Here is a 19879-nt window from a genome sequence, read left to right on the forward strand (position 1 = left end):
TTAAATGTTAAGATACAAAATTGTCAAGCCCTGGTAAGTTACCCTACATTATATAGATTGTATCATGTACTTATATTAAAGATAACTCTTAAATATGGTGGCATCTACTTTTTAATTCAATTATTTTATCTTCTACAAAAAAAAAAAAAAAAACAAAAAACAAAAACATTGAAATTCACGAAAAAAAAATTCAAAATTTTCTAGTGGAATCATGCTGATTTAAGGAAAAACTAAGGATGAAGTAAAAATTTCTCATAATTTATGCTAATAAGGGGCAAAATAAAAATTTTATATTTGCATTGTAGAGCCCTCAAGGTTAGAAGAGGGCTCTTCAAAAATTAGCGTATGCCACTAATTGTGGAGAGCACACGGTATTCTTTAGTAAAAGGCGAAAGAATAGTTCGCTTTGTGCTCACCACGTGGCTGCGTGCTTTGTAAGATGGAGTTAGAATATGTTATATTGAGACATCATAGTGGAGTGAATTCTGCTAATGTTCGATGTGGGATTCTCATTTTTCTTAAGACCCCCAGGCGAGAAGTTATACTATTGGGCCTACATGACCAAGCCCATTTTATGCTTGCTTTCAAAGAATTGAGATAGATATGAGAGTGAAGTTAAGGGCCGGTCTTCAATTATTTTCAAAAACATTTCCAAATAGAATCCGTGACTGTCCATAACTGGTATCAAGCCTCAATTCTTGAAAGTATTCGGCCATCAGTGACCCAAGCAAAATTTCTAATGGAATGGGTCCATGTAGAAATAGACGTTAAAAAATGTGTTGCCCAGTGGGTCCATATAGATGGGCTGGGCTTGGATGGGCCATGGCCGGCACATAAGCAAAACCCATTTTTACCAATTGGTAAATGGGAAGAACAGTTGAAAAAAGAGTAGAATAAGTCTGGCTTCAACAAGAAAAATGATTTCTTTAAAAAAAAAAAAAATTATTTGGAAATTTAATTTTTTTCTTCTTTTTTTTTCTTTTTATATATTATTTAAATATTTTTTTTCCTTTACTTACTGTCTATATTTATAATATTTTCTTATTAGATATTAGGGTTGAACCATTCTTGATTCAAATAAAAAGTAAAAAATAAAATAAAATATTTCATAACTAGTTTTTTTACCTCTTGGTTCTTTCCCATAAAACTGGATTATACTTTTTATCATGGCATATCTTCTTCTTCAACTTTTCCTTAGTGAAATTTTATTTTTAATATTTACACTATTTTAACGAAAGTTTTAACACAAAGATATGATAATTTAAATGAAAGTACACAAAGTTTTAATATGATTCAACTAACGATGTCTACATTTATGAATGAGAAAAAAATCATTATACTATTAATTTCTTAAATCATTCTATATTTTTCTACTTATTGTATCTACATCTTACTGATCTATAATATTTATAAATATATTTTTAATAGCTTTTCTTATTCTATAAAGAAATCTATTATTATAATAATATATGAATTTAACAATTTCTACATTAAACTATTTAATTAATCTTTTATATCTTGTATTCTTTTCGACATTTTTAGAAATTTTTATCCTTTAACTTTAATACCAATTTACCTTCAACTAAAATTCATTTTGTCTATACTTTATTCTCTTTTAACTCTTTTAGAAATCATCATCCTTAGTTTTAATACCAATATGTTGTTTTAACCTAAACTTTAATACAAATAATACCAATTCAAGAACATAAAGATAAAACAATTCACATAAAAGGTACATGAGATTTTGAGTGATTTGGTCCACCATCGAGTCAATCATTATTTCTTATATCTCTATACACCTAGTATAATCTTTGTATATAATATTTTTTATAATATTAATCAATCATTTGAGACACCTTCCAATCATGTGTTTGTTTTTTTAACAACTTTTATTTTTGTTTTGTGAAATGATTGATATTATGTCACAAAAGATATTATTGTTTTTTTTATATCTTTTAATTTTGATTAATTATCAAATAATTTATGTTTAATTCTAATAATAAAACAAGCATATGATATGAATTAATTAAAGGCTTAAATGTTAAGATACTAAAAAAGTGTGTTTAGCAGTAATTTTATGACATGTTTTTAATCTTTTTAACACTTAAATTTTTTTATCTTTTAAATATTAAAGATGTTAAAAACACTTTTATATCTTTTAAGTATTAGAAAAATTAAACCCAAAATCATTACCAAACGCTACCTAAGAATACATTTGATAATAATTTTAAGAAGTGTTTTTAGTATTTCTAACACTTAAAAATATTAAAAACGTTTCCAGAATCACAAAACACACTCAAAATATCAATTTTACCCTATATTTTATAAATTGTATCATGTACTTGTATTAAAAATAATTGTTTATCTTTAATATGGTGGCGTCTATTTTAATTCAATTATCATATCTTATAGAGAAAAAACCGTTGAAATTCACGTGTAAAAATCAAAATTTGCTTACGGAATCATGGTTATATAAGATTCATAATAAATATTCACATAATTTCTGCTAATATAGAGGCCAAAATAAGAAGTTTATAATTGCTTTGTATAGCCCTCAAGATTAGAAGAGGGCTCTTCAAAAATTAGCGTATGCCACTGAATGTGGAGAGCACACGGTATTCTTTAGTAAAAGGCGAAAGAATAGTTCGCTTTGTACTCACCACGTGGCTGCGTGCTTTAGAAGGTCTGATTACAAGATATTATATAGAAATATCATAGTGGTGTGAATTCTACTAACATTCGATGTGGGACTCTCCCTTTTCTTAAGACACACAGGCCAGAAATAATGCTATTGGGCCTACATGACCAAGCCCATTTTATGTTTGCTTTCAAATAATTGAGATAGGGATGGCATTGAAGCTCAGAGCCAAATCAGGATTCCTCACCCAGTTTGATAAGTGTCACGTTCAAGTATATAATTGGGATGGTGTTTTGGTTTCTTTTGGCTTTGAATTTAGTAATTTACATTCAATTCCAAAGCCAATAATACACTGAATGTCTGGAAATTGAAGCAATCCGGCTCTGATGGGGCTTACTGCTTACACCCAATTCAACATTGACTTGCTTTCTTCATGTGACTTGCTTTTCCAAGAGAAAGACACCTTGTTTAACATGTAAAATCAGCTTGATTGAATGTTGAAGGGTTTCCGAGTCCGCCATGAAAGCTTCTTTCAAAATACCTTCTTAAAAGATTATCTCTTCATGGGATACATGAATTTTTAAAAGCATGAAACTTTTTGTAAAAAACTAATTTGTAGAATCTGACCATTGGTTTATAAACCTTTTGTTTCGGAATTTCAAGAAAAGAAGTAAATGTTTTATTGGCGCCCATTGATTCCATGGAGATTAAATCGTAAAAGCATCCCTGATGAATTAAAACCATTTTTGTAGCGAACTTGATCAAAATGCTTTTAGTTAGTAACATTTTTTGAAGAATCATCTACCACAGCCCATTTTTACCAATGGGTAAATGGGAAGAACAGTTGAAAAGAGAGAAAAGTAGAATGGGCCTGGCCTTAACGTGAAAAACAGGGTTACTATGTAGTCAATTTTGCCATTCAAATTGTTCCCTCTTACATGCACATGAAAGCATGGCAATGTGCTGAAGCTTGTTCTCAATAGGGCAACTTGTACAAACCTCTCTCTACCAATTATTGATCACATGCTCTCTCTCTCTTTAGCATGTGGTTTCACAACTCACACTCCACACCAGTAGGGCCAATGTCCCCGAGCGTCTCAAGAGTTCATACACCCTTTTCATGGAGGACCCTACAATACACCTTTGTTTCAAACCTCTATGACTTTTAGGTGTAGGGCATATACCCCACATCCCACAAGGATTTAATTGGGGTACCTATTTTAAGGATATGAATATGGGTGAAGGTTTGTGTATTTGTTAAGCCCTCATCTGCCAAAGGAATATAACCCCAATAGGGAAGGGCAAATGGGCCTCCCTTGTTCTACCTTTTTAACAGTATGGTCCCGGAGTTGTACAATAAGAGCCCTACCATGATTGGATTTGAGCCCAAAGACAGTTGCTATGAGGATATCACTTCCTACATTAATTCCAATAGAGGGGCTACCTCTTCAGTGACCACAGGGCTACTGCCTCATGGTCCTCCTTTTGGCCTATCTTCTTTTTGCCCTTAAAACTTAAAAAAAAAAAAATAAAATAAAAAAAAATAAAAAATAAAAAATAAAAAATTATGGAGGATTAGGCCTAAATTTCTTTGGTACATGTCCAAATTTTGCAGAAGGGACCAAGAACATTATTACACTTGGATGATGGCCATGATGGTGACACTGATACTGGAACTCAACCAAAAAATTAAATTTCAAAAATTAAAAGAGGTGACATGATTGTGGCCATGATGAGGCTGTCCCGGCACACCCTCTTGCCTTTTGATTGGCTGATAGAATGCCGTTTTACTTGGTCTATGGTCCTTGCGGTTTTCAGATAGGCTTGCAAATAAGTGGTTATAAAAGGTGATGCCTTTATTCAATAACATGCTATATTAAGCTAAGATGAGATTGAGATTGAATAATTATGATTTATGCTCTAAAAAGTGTTACCAAGTCTTGATGATTTCTTTCATCTACCGAGATATTTGACCAAACTGGAGAATTGTTACAAAGTTTACTAAAAAATATTATTTTTAAATGTTATTAAAACAATTTATTCATAATTAAGAACTCCTATGCATTGATTATCTTTGTATTTTGAAATTAAATATTAAAAATCAAAATTTGTAATTTCACAATTAGGAATTACAATAGGGCAGGTTCCGGGACGAGTTGTTCCCATCCCAACCTTGTCATGTTTATTCAAAATAATTTCCATCCATATCGCATAAAATTTAAATAGAGTATAGTGGGTATACGAATTTTCCATACCTATCTTGCCTCACTGCATTTAATTTTTTTGAAAAAAAAATTTATTTTCATTTTTAAAATTATTTTTATAAAACTTTTAATTCCATTAAAATTAATATATTTTATAAATAATTAAAATATTATAATTTTTTATCATTTATTTTATTATTATTATTATATATTAAAAGTAGAAAATTAAAATTTACATTAAATTAATTTTTTTAAATTGATTTTATATATAATGGATGTGAGACAAGGAAACATTTAAACTCACCCGAATTTGTTCTAAATTAAAAAAAAAATTATAATTCGTCTCTAATTCATTTATTTAAATTTTAAATCTGTTTCATTAGGAGTGGGACGGATACCAAAAAAATCTTCCCATAGCTACCTTTAGTCATAATGTTTTTGAAAATAATTGTGAAAAAATTGTTTATAATTTTACTTGTTTTCATAGACAAAATTTATTTGAAAATTTAAATACTAATGGTGTTTTTTTTTTGGTTTTTTGCTTAAAGCAATTTGTTTTCAAAATTTAAGTTTTTTGTTTTTCTATATTTTTATGACTTATTATAAATTTTTTTACTAAATAGAAAAAATCAAAATATGTAATTTTTTATAAATAAAAAAAAGAACATATTAGTTTTTTTTTACTTTTTAATATTTAATAGAAATAAAATATTACAAAAACAAACAACCTAATATTTAACCTTATTAAGTATTAAGGTTCTATTTAAAATTAAGTAAAAAAACAAGCACCACCTAAAAATAGATTTTCAACTTGTTTCTTATGAAAGACACTATAAGCTTATATACAATGCAAAAACCAATCAAAATATTTTTCAAATATCCAAAAAATAAAAAATAAAAAATATTGTAAATTTAGTATTTAAAATAAAAAATTATTCCCTATTTAAAATAAAAATAAAAACTGGAACAATTATTAAATGATTCTATATCTTTTTTATTAACTTTTTTTTTTCTTACATTATTTAATTTTCTCCTTACCTAAAATTTATGGTAGGATGTTAACGTTATTTTTATCCAAAGAGGGTGTCATGTTCTTATGATAGCCATTCAAAGGAGTGATTATCAAACAACATGTACTGCAATTTAATGTCACTTTCACTCTAAGTAGACAACTTATTTCCATTGTCCTTAGCACCACCTTCCAAATATTGATGTTTTTTTTTCTTTGTTATGTCCAAAAATAAACCGATAATTTTAGTTGGCCGTTATTCAACCACCACACTCAAAGGCCAATTTTATTTTATTTTTTATTAATTTAAATGATAAAAAAAAGGCATTTCATTCAGTGGGCCCTGTATGAAAGATGTCTTGCCACGTGTCTGTTAATCACCACCTAAGCCTCTAATGGGGAACTTACACGTGTGCCACTCTTCCAATTATGATAAAGACATGGACATTATAGAATGTGAATTGGAGACCGATTCTATGATTAATTTCTTTGAACTTCATCATTTTATGGACTAAAATAAAACCATGAATTGAAGATTAAGGTATTGACTAAGATTGAATGATTCCACAGCCACCACGCCTTGACAAAAATGGAATTTCAAAATTCCACATTGTGTTGCTTCTGTTTTACAATATATTTTATTATATATAGATATAATCTAACTATAATAAAGATTTTTTTTTTCAATTTTATTTTATTTTATTTCGATTTTTTCTAGCACATGACCAGGGTGGACCGTGGAAGTTACAAAAAATGTGCACGTAATAGGCATTTAATTTAAGGGAAATGACACGAAAATGGAGCTTGCCGTGCACGAGACGCCTTGAGTTGACACAATAAAGAGTCCCCATTGTGGCCTGGACAATTATGCAAGCTTGGGTGCTCCATGGATGGACCCACTCCTACCTCTCACTATGTCTCATGAATGGTTTAAAAATTTGGTGATCTCATTAACACCCGCCATTCCATTGTATTCGAATCGATCTTTACTTTTATTGATATTATAAATATTTTCAACGATCGAACCTAATTCCATGGTATTGACTTGGTAAAATGTTGTACCCATATGCGTCACGTTGAATTAATACATGTGGTTACATTCATTGAAAGGTTACCATGTTAGGTGGAGAGATGCAAATATTCTTCACTTATAAATATTTATTTTCTAATCTTTTAAATTCTTATAAAAGCCATTTCAAATAATGCAATAGGAAACATCAATCATGTTTGTAAATTAAATATTACTTAGAATAAAATGAAGGAGTTCTTGGATAGCATTAGATTTCATGTATGTAAATTTGAAAAAAAATCATCATATTCAAACCAAAGTAGGGTTTCATTATTGTTGAGTTATGTGCTTTTTGTGTTTGCAAGCTTTTGAAAAATAATGAGTACTTAGGGGCGGGCCTTTCGAGTGGACATTTCCTCAAACTTTTGTGGTCTTATATTTTCTCTATGCCCACTTTACCCTTCTTAAATTTATTTAACTTTCCACCCTTCATTTTTCACTTTTCCGAGTGAAAATTAGAGTACCACCTTGAGTCTCTACCGAGGGCGCTCGCCTACCAAGAGTTGCGCTGCACCGTCACTACTCACTAGTCAGCGATCCTGACCGTCCATCTGTAGGCGGGACTTCATGGGCCCAGTTGTATGGGTGCGTTACATAGCAAAAGTGGAACGTTTTGATGATTTGTTTCAGAGATAAAAATAAGAGAAAACGAAGTCGTTTGACAAAAAAAATACAACCGGCCACGGGCTATTAAGGGAAAAGAATGAGGCTAGTTTGGCCATTGTAGTAAAGAATTGGGACAAAACCAGCGTAGAAACCGAGACCCTCGCCGAGCTCCAATCTGCTCCACCACCATGCATGTGACCCTTCTGAAGGTCTGAAACCAAAGCCTCTTCCGCTCCTCTGTACCTCTCACTTTCTCCTCTGCAACTTTTAATTTGGGGTTCTATTTTTTGGGTTTTTTTGGAAGGCACCAGAACTTGACCAAACCCATTGTTGTGGATTAAAGTAGAAGCGAAAACGAAATTCATCAAAATTTTTATGGTTTTTTTATTTGTTGAAGTGGAAAACCGAACTGCCAACAACCCATATTTTCAATCTCTGTTTCTTTGTCCGCACTTCATCTTGAACCAAATAACGAAAGATCCATCTCAACTGCTGAACCCATAATCTGGTAGTGATCTTTGTGCGTGTTGTTGTTTGGGTATTGGTTTAAATGAGATGGCGGACTTTAGCAGACCCTCCAGGAATAGAGGGTTCTATGTAAGGATGAGGCTCTTGCATAAGCAAGGGAGGCAGGAGAAGAGCTACTGCTTCAGGTACTTCAGATGGGTTCTCTGGTTGTCTCTGTCTCTCTATTTCTTCAGCTCTTACCTCATCACCAACCACCCCAGGAAGCTCACCTCTATTCCTAAAGTCACCGTCTCTAACTCTAAAGCCTCTCGTGCTTTGTTTGAAACCGTTAACACGACTATTCAACAACAACCCAGAGACCACCAAGGTTTGATCATTATACTTTGTTTTTCTGTTGTTTGAGTATTTTGGGTTGCCATTTTTTTCCCTTGGGTCTATAGAATATCATATATGTGCTTATTTGATGCAGATTTGTTCAAGGATTTGAAGGTATATATCTATGATTTGCCGTCGAAATACAACGTTGACTGGTTATCAAACGAGCGATGCAGCAATCACCTCTTCGCTTCGGAGGTCGCCTTACACAAAGCTCTGCTGGAGAGCGACGTACGGACTTTTGACCCATGGGAAGCTGATTTCTTCTTCGTCCCCGTCTACGTGTCCTGCAACTTCAGCACCGTTAATGGCTTCCCCGCCATCGGACATGCACGCCCTCTTTTGTTATCCGCGATTCAACATATCTCCACCCAGTTGCCATTCTGGAATAGGAGTCTCGGCGCTGACCACGTCTTTGTCGCCTCTCACGATTACGGAGCTTGCTTTCACGCCATGGTTTGAAAATAAAAACCCATTTCTCATGTCAAAATATCTGCGTATTTCACTATTTTGGAAACGTTTCTCGTGTTTCTCAATTTCTTTGCTTTGGTTTCTATGCTTTCTGAAGGAGGACGTAGCCAGGGCAGATGGGATACCAGAGTTCTTGAAGAAATCTATCATACTGCAGACCTTTGGCGTCAAACACCAACACCCGTGTCAAGACGTCGAGAATGTGTTGATACCCCCATACGTGTCTCCGGAAAAAGTACAGTCAACCCTCGATTCAGCTCCGGCGAACGGCCAGAGAGACATATGGGTTTTCTTTAGAGGCAAAATGGAAGTCCATCCCAAGAACATTAGCGGACGATTTTACAGCAAGTAATCTAATCATACCCTCTAATCAAACTACTAATCATGCCACCTAATTACCAATTTACCCCGCATATTCACAATTTTAAGTTTTTAACCCTTGTTCTCCCTTTCAGGGCTGTGAGAACGGCGATATGGCAAAAGTACGGCGGGAACCGGAAATTTTACCTGAAAAGGCACCGATTTGCCGGTTACCAGTCAGAAATCGTACGGTCTGTCTTCTGTTTATGCCCACTTGGGTGGGCGCCGTGGAGCCCTAGACTAGTAGAATCGGTGGTTTTGGGATGCGTGCCGGTCATAATAGCCGATGGCATCCGGTTGCCCTTCTCCGAGGCCATACGCTGGCCGGCAATATCCCTCACGGTGGCTGAAAAGGACGTGGGAAAGTTGGGAATGATTCTGGAGGACGTGGCAGCCACCAATCTCTCAACTATTCAAAAGAATTTGTGGGACCCAGAGAACAAGCGGGCCCTACTTTTCAACAATCAAGTGCAAGAAGGGGACGCCACGTGGCAGGTTCTTAATGCTCTATCGCATAAGCTAGACAGATCACACAGGAGGTCAAGACAATCTTCGAATGGGCATGCGACACGTGACGTCTCATGACCGGATTATGGCGATGCCAGCTATAGAATGCCTTTTTCACGACGTGGATGCGGATGCATGGGATTAGTGGAGGCCAGCTAGACTCTATTGGACAGAAGGTAGAATATTGTAGTGAAGCACGGGGGCCCACCGCCGCAGAGAGATATAAGATTGGATTGTGTTCGCATGTGAAGATTTGCTGACATGGCGAACCCTGATTGGATGTTTCTGGAGCTTCTGCACGACACTATTGACCTTGAGGAGTAAAATGTTGGAGGAAAAAAACAAATTAAGAATAAGATTGGTGGGGGGACCCCCTCATGTTGAAGCCCAGTAAATAAATAAAATTCCACAAACAATAACTTATTTCAGATATTTTGATGAGAGAGCGGATTCTACGTTGTTGGAAATTGGAATGACACATTGACACTCGCACAAAGTATACCTTAATTTTATAAAAACCGAAGAAATCTACCATTGGTAAGGCTGATTTTGATTTATTTTTAGAGGAGCATGTATAATAACAAAGGTTATCATAGAAGTGTGGACTTTCTATGAATAGTGGGGAATTTAAAATATAAATGGTAGGGTTTTGGCTTTCTAGGTACTTTGGAGAGTGGATGGTCAATATTATATAGATTGTGGTACAAAAAATAAATAAAATAAAGGGGTTAGGGACAGGAGAGTTAAACAACACAGCTGTGTGACAGGAGAGGGGGGTGTGGGATGTCAGAGCTTTAAATAAATAAGTAAATATGGGACGGTGGTGCTCACGGATTCGGAATCCAACTGTCCACAACACTCCACGTTGTTTCCCTATTTATAGCGTTTTGTTTTGAATTTTTACTGAAAAGGGCTGTCCTTCTCTGTCCCCTTTTCATTTCTTTTTTAAAATTTTCGGATGAAACCTCGATGGTCGTGTGGTGGAGGTGGCAGTCCATCTTCCTTTTCACATTCTGCTGTGGCCCGTGGGGGGTTCAGTTGTGATTTCATGGGCCACAGCCCTAGTTCCGGCCCATCCAACAGTTTGGGCTTCGGTTTAAACGACTGGCAGCAGACCGGTTGACGTGTAACAGTCTGTGGGCCTGATCTTGTACTTGGAAGCAAGATACAATTTTAATTCTATTTCAGCTGTCCTAAGTTCCTAACCATCCAATGAATAATTTGTTTTTGAATTTTATATACGATCAAATCATTATGTTGTGAAAAAGCTAGCCAATCATTGCAAGACATGTGGTGGCCTAGAGTAAGCAAATTAATAAATGAATCTCTCCCTGTCCGGACCGATTTGGGTGTTGAAGTGATCCAATAAAAGTTGGGCAGATTCCATCAACTTTATATTACTTTATATAAATTTAGTTTGAAAGCAAATAAACAACCGACCTTAGCTCAGTTGGTAGAGCGGAGGACTGTAGTAAGGCAGATTAATCCTTAGGTCGCTGGTTCGAATCCGGCAGGTCGGATTTTTTTTTTCATTTAACATTTTGTTCAACTCCCCTATTATTATTTAAATCAAATGCGCATTTATTTATATTTTATTTGAAATATAAATTAGACTTAACTAAAAGCAAGATGTAAACCAAACTGATATCAAAATCAACACGATAGTTGCATATGAATCTCTATATGATCCCATTGAAATAAGGAGCATAAGCCAAAATTAATTTCTTTGTTACCAAAATAGAAACTTAACTAAAAGCAATACGTAAACCAAATTGATATCAAAATCAACGTGATAGTTGCATATGAATCTCTATACAACCAGCACGTTAGGTTAGTTAAAGGGCTATCATGTGTCCCATAAAGTTGATATGGATGGGTAGACGTAGTTGTTTTCATTTAGCTTTTAGATACCTCCGTTCTTTTTTGCACGAGAGATTGTTCTAATAGGAATTTAAATTTTCTTTTTCACTTTCCGTCATTTTTTATTTATTTTCTTATCAAACAACCATATTGTATAAGGTTTGATATTTTATCACTATAGATGGTTTAATTCATTGATATCTCTATTCTTATCTCTTATTTAAATTTTCATTTTTGCTTGATTATATATATTTTTTAATAATTTTCAATAAGTCAATGGACAATGAATATTTATTTGGGTCACCTTCATCTTAATCGTACCTTGATTATTTATATTTATTTTCATTTTCATCCAAATAAAATAAAATAAATTGGATTAGACAAATCGGATTGCATGATGAAAATTTCTCATACCCATCATGTCCCATCCGGCATTTGATTTATTTTTAATTTTTAAACGGATTATGCTTCTTGTAGACCCATCTCATTAGATGCAAAACTTATTTTATTGTCATCCTTAATAAAGAACGTGAGATATAATTCTTAAAATTTAATTTTTGAGAAAAGTTTTCGAAAATGTTCCCAATCATACCTATATTTTTAGCAAAATTTAATTGTCCCTCCATTCGTGTACTTCTTGGGCGAAATTGAAAAGCCCAAGTCCACCAACAAAGGTCTGCATGGATGGGGCCTTGCCCAGAGGTCAGAGCCCATTTAACTAGGCCGTAGAACACATATGAAAAAGTTAATGATAAAGTGGTCAAAAGGTGTTTAGCACATTCCAAACATCAATTATTTAACCTTTGTACCGTGTTTGGACGTCTTACGGAAAAACTTGTTATGGCACTAAAGGGTCATCACGATTTATTTTAAGTATATTTAATTTAGAAATTATGAAAATTTGGGGTTTCATGAAGTGACGTCCATGTCATTATTCTATTCATCGATGGCATGTCGTCATCGTAAATTCCAAACTCCAAGAGCCCTCCAAACACGCCGCTAACACTCAAATTAGACGTGTAACCACAATCAAATAAAGATTGTGATAAACGAAGAAGAAAGATGGGATGTGAGATGCTCATATGCTTTAATCAAATCTGTTTGTTTTGGCTTATCCTGACTTATGAAGATTGCATTATTGCTTGTTAAGCCATTTTTTGTGGCATCCAATGGCCACTTGATTCCATGAATTTGGCCCCCGAAGTGTTCTTTTGGAGAATTTTCTGACTTTTACAATATGAACACTTAATTAATTATCATATATATATATATATATTTTTATCAAATGTATAAAAACCCCTCTTCTTCTTCATCTTCTGCCATTGGGTGAATAGAAAAGGAGGGATGCGACAAAACTTACAAAGTTACAATCGACCTATCATTCATAGGCAGCCACTGAATTCCTTTCCTTCAAAGAGAAAAAGGTGTCAGAAAGGGAGAAAAAGTTCATTCCCTGAGGAGCTTCACATGCATGTCCTGCTCAGAAGTCATTTTCTTTACACGGCATATATACCAAGTGTACGAGTCTTTTACTTCACGGAAATTGGTGCAACTTTTGTGTTTTATTCAACGCTTAACAGATAGATATAAGGTTAATTAACACTTTGGATGGAGTTGGAAGTCTGATTAGATAAGGGGATGGCTGAAAGATGATGAGCTGACAGACTTATCTAAACTCTAACCTACTGTAATTGTTAGAAGAGTGTTGGGCAGGACAAGTTGGATCGATGCAATCTGAAGTTAATCCAAAATTTGAATGGGCTTGGTCATCAAGTCGGCTTGAATTAGGTTTTTCAATTCAAACTCAATTTGAATTGAACTTAAACAAAATTTTGAATGACTTGAATGTAACTTAAACTCAATTTAATACTTTTGTAATATTTATAATATATATTATATTTTATTATAATATTTATTTTCTCTTTATGTTTTTAAGGAAAATATCAAATAATATTATATTATATTTTTTTTAGAAAATATATAAATTTATGTTTATTTGTTTGTTACTAAATTAAAATTTTACTTTATTTACTATTTAAATTTTCATATAAATATATGGAATTTTTTTTTATTTTAAAATATTATAAATGAATTTTGAATAATGTAAACTGACCTACCTAAATTTAATTTGAACAACTTGGACTTGATTTAAATGTTAAGAAATGAGGTTGGATTGAACTTGGACTGAGTGCTTCAAGTTAAAAGCCGATTTAGACATGGGTTACCCCTCAATCAGATCAACCAACCCAAATTGCAACTCTAAAAGAGTGACATATGTATAAAGTTTCAAGTGAGTGTAAAAGTTCCCAATCCAATATTAGGGGGAAGGAAAGGGAACTTTTAGTGGTTTATATATGAATTCATTTTATACGTCTTTTGAACTTGTGGAGATATAACCGGAGGTCTAGGCCTGTCATTGAACCATTCATTAGAGGTGTCCTACTGCGTAGAAAAACACTTAAAACCCCTCGATTTCTAATTAACTTGTCTTACTTTTTAAGGTAAAGAATATTTCTTTTTGAACTACTCCATAACAAAACTCTAAAAATCTCTCAATCTCTAACTTCCTTCTCTTATTATTTTTGGACGAATGCTCTCTAAGTGAAATTGTATCAAGAGCCATGCTATTATGACTATTGAATCTTGGAAGTAGGACATTTATTTCCCCGTTACATTGATAAATGGGAAAGGGGTCTACTTTAAAGATATATTTCTCACGCTTCAACTTGTCTTTATAAATAATATATTTCAATTTTGCTTTCATTATTCCACATCAATCTACAATACTTTCTTGCCTACCATGTTAATTATTCCAACAATAGTCAAACAAGAGTTTAAAGAGACCTTATCAATCTTTATAATGTAATAATATTATAAGTAATTGGTACACAATCACAATTCTTTCTCTGCTTTATTAAGTAATAGCAGAGTGTATACACAAATACCCAAAGACCTCTCTCATTTGTCACACCCACACCCACACCTATCCTTTAACCAAAATAGCAAGCAAATAATTTATTCCAACAACAATCCAACAAAAGCGATTCAAATCTTGGAGGCTTGGACGCGCGCTCAACTACTCTTGCACCTGTTCTTGGCAAGCTGGACCCATCACAATGCACTCCAAAACAAACTGTCTTTGTAACTTAAGTAACAACTTATAACTGTGTATAACCAACCCACTCTTTAGCCTTTTTATCAACATCTACCTAACACTCTGGTATCTGAGAGTGGTCTCTCTTGGGGTCCTGGCAATAGTCATAAACCACGTAATTCTTCTGCACCGATTCCATTGCTGAGTACTGCTGTTGGCTCAGGCCTCCTGCGGAGGACGGCGAGACGGAGGGTGGCCGGCAGGAGGCTGCTGCATCGGTGGTGCACCCGCCCAGCTTGAAATTTTTGTACCTACCTATGAATGGTTGGTACCGGTAATCGGCTTTGTATTTTCCATCCTCTGTGGCCCATGTTGACGCATCCCATATCGATCCATACACCCACATTGGCCTTGCGGGAAATGTAGCGTCATTCTTTCTTGGATACCTTCTTATGGGGACATCGTCCACTAGGAATCTGCAAACCATTTCATAGTACAACTACATAAATAGTAAGCAGAAAGTGAGATTAAATCAAGCAACCTTTGGGCCATGTGGCATGTAGCATCGTCGTTTTCACCTTTAGGCCAAAGAATGAAAAGACTTTGCATGCTTGAAGAAAATTAGCGGCGGGATTAGGAGGAAATAAAATACTAACACGATCTCATCTGGGGTCCATAGGATAGCATAATTATGAAAGTCTTTGGTTGGATCGAACCAGAGATGAATCTTCACTTCCCTCCCTATCAGTCTTCCATCTCCACTTCCCTTCATATACACGTTGGTCTGCAGGGTATAAGGCTTATCCAGTGTTGTTCCCAGGAACTCGATATCGATTTCATCGTGGTTCCCAGGGTAGTCTTCGTTGTTTGAAAGCTGTCATTGCCCAGATAATGAATTATTAGGATATCAGTTCTTAATTTGAGTGATACAGCCCACAATTGATATTCCTAGAAATATAGAATTCTCATTCTTACATAGAAAGATGTGATCACTCCTGCAGTATAGCCAGGTTGGAGCTTGATGGCAGCACTGAAGAAACCTGAACGATAGGGCTTAAGCGACTTAAACCCACTTCCTGTTTTCAGAAACAAAGAACGTTGCAATATTTGCTTAGAAATGAAAAAAAAATAAAAATAAAAATTAAGGTTTGCACTCTGCAGTATTAAGCAAAGGAAAAAAAAATGGGTTGTAGTACCAGAGGTACTGTCAAGCCAAATTGTTAATAAACCCTGGTCTATGGTTTGATGCTGAGAACCCCAGAGATTTCTAAAACCTTGATTAAAGCTAATAGGACTAAATTTGGAACTGGGGGAGAAACCAGGGGAAGGTGGACCCTGAGCAACGCTGCAAGTAGTGATCATGAGAATGAGAAGACAGAGAAGGGGAGCCATGAAAATTAAGAAGGAATAAGAGAAAGCTTAGAAATGACTGATTGAATGCAGGTAGGAAGGGATGTTGGGAGAAGGTGGGAGTGTGTATGGGAAGAGAAGTGTGGCAATGCCATGGTATAAATAAGGGAATTGGAGTACCCCACCATGTAGGCGATGATGAAGTGCTACAAGGGAAGTTGATGAGGGAGTTACACAAGGAAACAAACAATTCGCAAACGCTAAGTGGTGATCATAACCATGGGAGAGGAATAAAATCATCAACTTGTGGTATTTCCCCCTTTTCACCTTCCCTTCCCCTTTTGTGAGAAAACTTGAGAGTTTTGGTTTGCTAAATTACAAAAGCAAAGAAAATGATGAGAAGGGCAAGAGAGGTGGGGTTGAGCATGACCCACCTTTCCTCACATGTGAGTTTTGGTTTGTTGACATGTGAAGAGGTCTAGTGACCCACTTTTCCTTCTTGTACTTCTCATTGGACGGTTGTGGAATAACAGATATGGGGCATGGTGCGGCTCCAAATTTTACAGTCTTCTCTGCATGTGCTCATAATTGAGCATGATCCAAGAATAAAGAGGCATGGTCTGGAGGACGAGAACATGAGAACTTTGGCTGTCTCCATGGTCATAGAGCTGAGTACTCGAGGGAAAATTTAGAGGGTGGGATTCCATCTCTGGGTTCATGTACTAATGTCCTCACTCAGAATCTTTCCATAAATGAAGAATACTGCTGTCAATATGTTAAAGAATTGAAGGGTAAAGATGACTTTAATCGTACAATATTGTAATTTTTTTTCCTGAAAAATCAAAACTAAATTAACCTTTCAGTTGTGAACAAAATAGATCCGCAGTGGGCTCTCTGACAAACCAACCCAAACCAACCCTTGCAACATTTGAAAGCTTTAATTAATTTTTTATTCCTTCCTTAAATATTTAAACAAAAAATAAAATAGTTAAAAATATTGGTTAGGTTTTTTTTTTTTTCTTTGGGTGCGTTTTGTATTTGACTTGAACTGACGGGGGTACGGCAATACTGGACCCACCCAACGCCTCCCGGCCCATTTTCCAACTATAAGCTTTGAAACTTTTGCACAATTGGAATATTGACTTGCATGTTGCCATTCTCACCCTTGACACAATTTGCTACCACTTGATTACCATCCAAATTCAACATTTACGTAGGTGCCATCTTATATATATATATAATATTTTCTGTTTAGCCTGTCGGATCGAGGCGATGTCGACTGAGCATGATCGATAAATTGTGGGTCAGACTCCCAATGGCCTATATCATGTATCTTAAATTGAGTGAGCATGCAGCGATAACATTCTGTGATCGAACAGTACAGTCTGTGAACTACAATAAATGGGTGGACACAGACGCACCGTATGGCACCCATGTTTGGTTATGCAGGTATGTGTAACATGAGAAAAAAGAAAAAGAAAATAGTGTGGATGTGCATGTATTTTCCATGCCATAGCAGCCACATATGGTACAAATCCTTGTCACATTCCGGTCTTGGCCGGTGAACATCATACTCAGTTTTTGTCTTGCTTGGTTGCTTTCCTTGAGGAGGAATTTAAGCATGGTTTTTATGATGGAAATAAATTGAAAATTGATGGTTTGTTAACGTGAGTCAATGGCATGGAAAGTCATAAAATGCGTGAATCCTGGGAGCAAGACGGCACACCAGACCTACATTCAAAGGACAACAACATGGAGCCAGAAAATCTTGGATATGGGTGTGGCATGAGAATCCCACTTGTTCCGTTTGTCGACTCAGATTTAACACCGCAGAGAGTGAATTTAGTTGGGTTGTCCTGAAGAAGCTTCAAGAAAATTGAATATTTGAACGATCCCCCAATAATCCACAAGGGCTTTTTGATGTTCCACCATATATTGCGGTAACGTGGGCATAGACTATGGTATGGACAGGGGCTTTCAAATTAAATCATATGAAATATTCCGATTGGGCGGACAATATTTTTCAAAGCCGCAACACTCGATGTATTTCAATTTTCAGCACGCAAGAATCAAGATAAGCCACATTCATAGACCGGACTCCCGGGGCTTAGAGAAATCGCGCTGTTGGCCTCTTCGTCCGCCCCCTCCCCCGTCACCATGCCCTACGCCATTTAATGCATGGGGCCTCTTGGCCGACACGTTACGTACCATGCACAGTTCTTAGACCAGCCAACCAAATTTTATTAATTAATTAATTAATTAAATTTTAATTAAAAAAAATTTAAATACGGATAGTCATATTCTTTCTCTCGCAATCCACAGTTCTTTAGGTTTTAAAAAAAATCATTGGCTCTTTAAATAATCTGTTCTCTTCTTTATATTTATATTTATGAGTATTTATATGATACCCATCTATCACGCTTGATTAAATATTGCATTCTTCATGTTTAAATAATATACAATTTTTTTTTATCCTGAATTTATTTTTATTTTAATTCTGAGGTCAGGGAAGATCTCCAAAGGCAATGATAAGATTTGGACGAGTCCAATTAAATGTCATCTCAACATTTTGGTTGTAGCGAAAGGAATGATAAGAATGAGAGCAGTGAGCATCGGAAGAGGCATCATTTGGCGATAAAATATCTTAATAAAGTTGATACATTAAGATCTTTCTTTAAGATACCTTTATATATTTTACTTTTGTTTAAGTTGATGTTTAAACTGAACCAGGTTTTTAAAGTCATAACAGTAGTCATTATAAGTACCGACAATGGTATACCTTTTGTACTTATAACTTACCTTATTAACACAGCTCTTTTAATTCCTTAACACCTTTTGGCATATAGGAATATATATCAAGTAAAATAAAATATATATGTTTATTTATTTTCACTTATTATTCTAGTGTTTTAAATATATTCTAATTATTTAAATAATAAATGCGTTTTTTTATTTAAATCATTGCTTCCAACTTTTACTAATTTTAATAGTCGGATTCGGATTCAAATTAAGTTAGTGGGTGTTATTAACTTTGAGGATTTCTCAAAATTCTCTTAAATATGAAGAAAAAGATTAATTTTCCATCAACTGATTTAACTACTTAAAACATTTTTCGTCTCTCCTTTAAAGTCAATTGATACACATGATGTGTCCATTGAAGTTAGGGCTGGTGCCCTACCTTTGAAGTTCTAGGTCATTTCCCATTGGAGAACACTCTTGTATTAGATAAACTGGGGCCTACACGTGTCATCAGCTCAATTTTTCAAAAATTGAAAAAGGGTTAGTTGATAGGACAAGATAAGGTTTTGGATATTAGTTGGTTGTTTGTGGATTCCTAACTCTACATTACACATTAGACAATTGAAGCATTGGGTCATATGCCTCATGGCATAAGTCATGGCCTAACTTCCAATTAACAAAAAATACACAAGTGGGTTGGGCATGGACAAGGAGTTAGGTTTTAAAAATGGGAAAAAGGAAAAAACACAGAGGGGTTGTGATTGTGATGAGGGAGGAGTGAGGACATCAATTTGGAGTGAAATTGCTCTTATTTGTAGCGTTTGGAAGCAGGAATCAATTCTTCAAAATTAATAATGGTTAAAGTTTGGACATGTTACAATTTGTAAGGAAAACCCATCTCAGATTTTACCAAAGCAAAATGAGCTTTTCTCTAAAATATGTTCACAGTGAAGAAGAAGCTACCAATCTGCAAAAGTATTTAGCTTCTAAAACATTTTTGTCCAAGCTTTTCATCACTGGATTTTTTTAAACAAACAAAAAAAAAAAAAAGGTAGTTTTGAACTTTCTTTTGTTGGGTTTTCTTTATTTCCCTTGGGGCTTGAACATATCCCAAGATTCTAGATACTGG

At 34.8% G+C, this 19879-nt stretch overlaps 2 protein-coding genes and 3 non-coding genes across 5 annotated transcripts; 2 read left to right on the top strand and 3 right to left on the bottom strand.

The window, feature by feature from the left end:
* Positions 1-305: 305 nt before the first annotated feature.
* On the bottom strand, positions 306-425 carry LOC117917191. Its single transcript, XR_004651654.1, has one exon. It is a non-coding gene; the product is annotated as a U5 spliceosomal RNA (small nuclear RNA).
* A 2124-nt stretch (positions 426-2549) lies between these two features.
* LOC117917163 lies at positions 2550-2669 on the bottom strand. The gene has a single exon (XR_004651630.1). It is a non-coding gene; the product is annotated as a U5 spliceosomal RNA (small nuclear RNA).
* Positions 2670-7632: 4963 nt separating this feature from the next.
* Positions 7633-10195, top strand: LOC117916482 (probable glucuronoxylan glucuronosyltransferase IRX7). Its single transcript, XM_034832542.1, has 4 exons — positions 7633-8361; positions 8464-8825; positions 8938-9188; positions 9296-10195. Exons 1-4 carry the CDS (start codon positions 8082-8084, stop codon positions 9783-9785), a joined length of 1383 nt encoding a protein of 460 aa, XP_034688433.1. The 5' UTR covers positions 7633-8081; the 3' UTR covers positions 9786-10195.
* A 947-nt stretch (positions 10196-11142) lies between these two features.
* TRNAY-GUA lies at positions 11143-11227 on the top strand. Its single transcript is given in 2 exon segments — positions 11143-11179; positions 11192-11227. It is a non-coding gene; the product is annotated as a tRNA-Tyr (tRNA).
* A 3173-nt stretch (positions 11228-14400) lies between these two features.
* On the bottom strand, positions 14401-16189 carry LOC117915855 (probable xyloglucan endotransglucosylase/hydrolase protein 32). The gene is made up of 4 exons (XM_034831585.1): positions 15858-16189; positions 15637-15737; positions 15318-15535; positions 14401-15137 (listed from the first exon to the last, which is right to left on the bottom strand). The coding sequence occupies exons 1-4, from the start codon at positions 16051-16053 to the stop codon at positions 14777-14779; spliced, it is 876 nt and encodes a 291-aa protein (XP_034687476.1). The 5' UTR covers positions 16054-16189; the 3' UTR covers positions 14401-14776.
* Positions 16190-19879: the final 3690 nt, after the last annotated feature.

The sequence above is a fragment of the Vitis riparia genome, chromosome 6 (genome assembly GCF_004353265.1).
Source record: "Vitis riparia cultivar Riparia Gloire de Montpellier isolate 1030 chromosome 6, EGFV_Vit.rip_1.0, whole genome shotgun sequence".
Taxonomy (NCBI): Eukaryota; Viridiplantae; Streptophyta; class Magnoliopsida; order Vitales; family Vitaceae; genus Vitis; species Vitis riparia.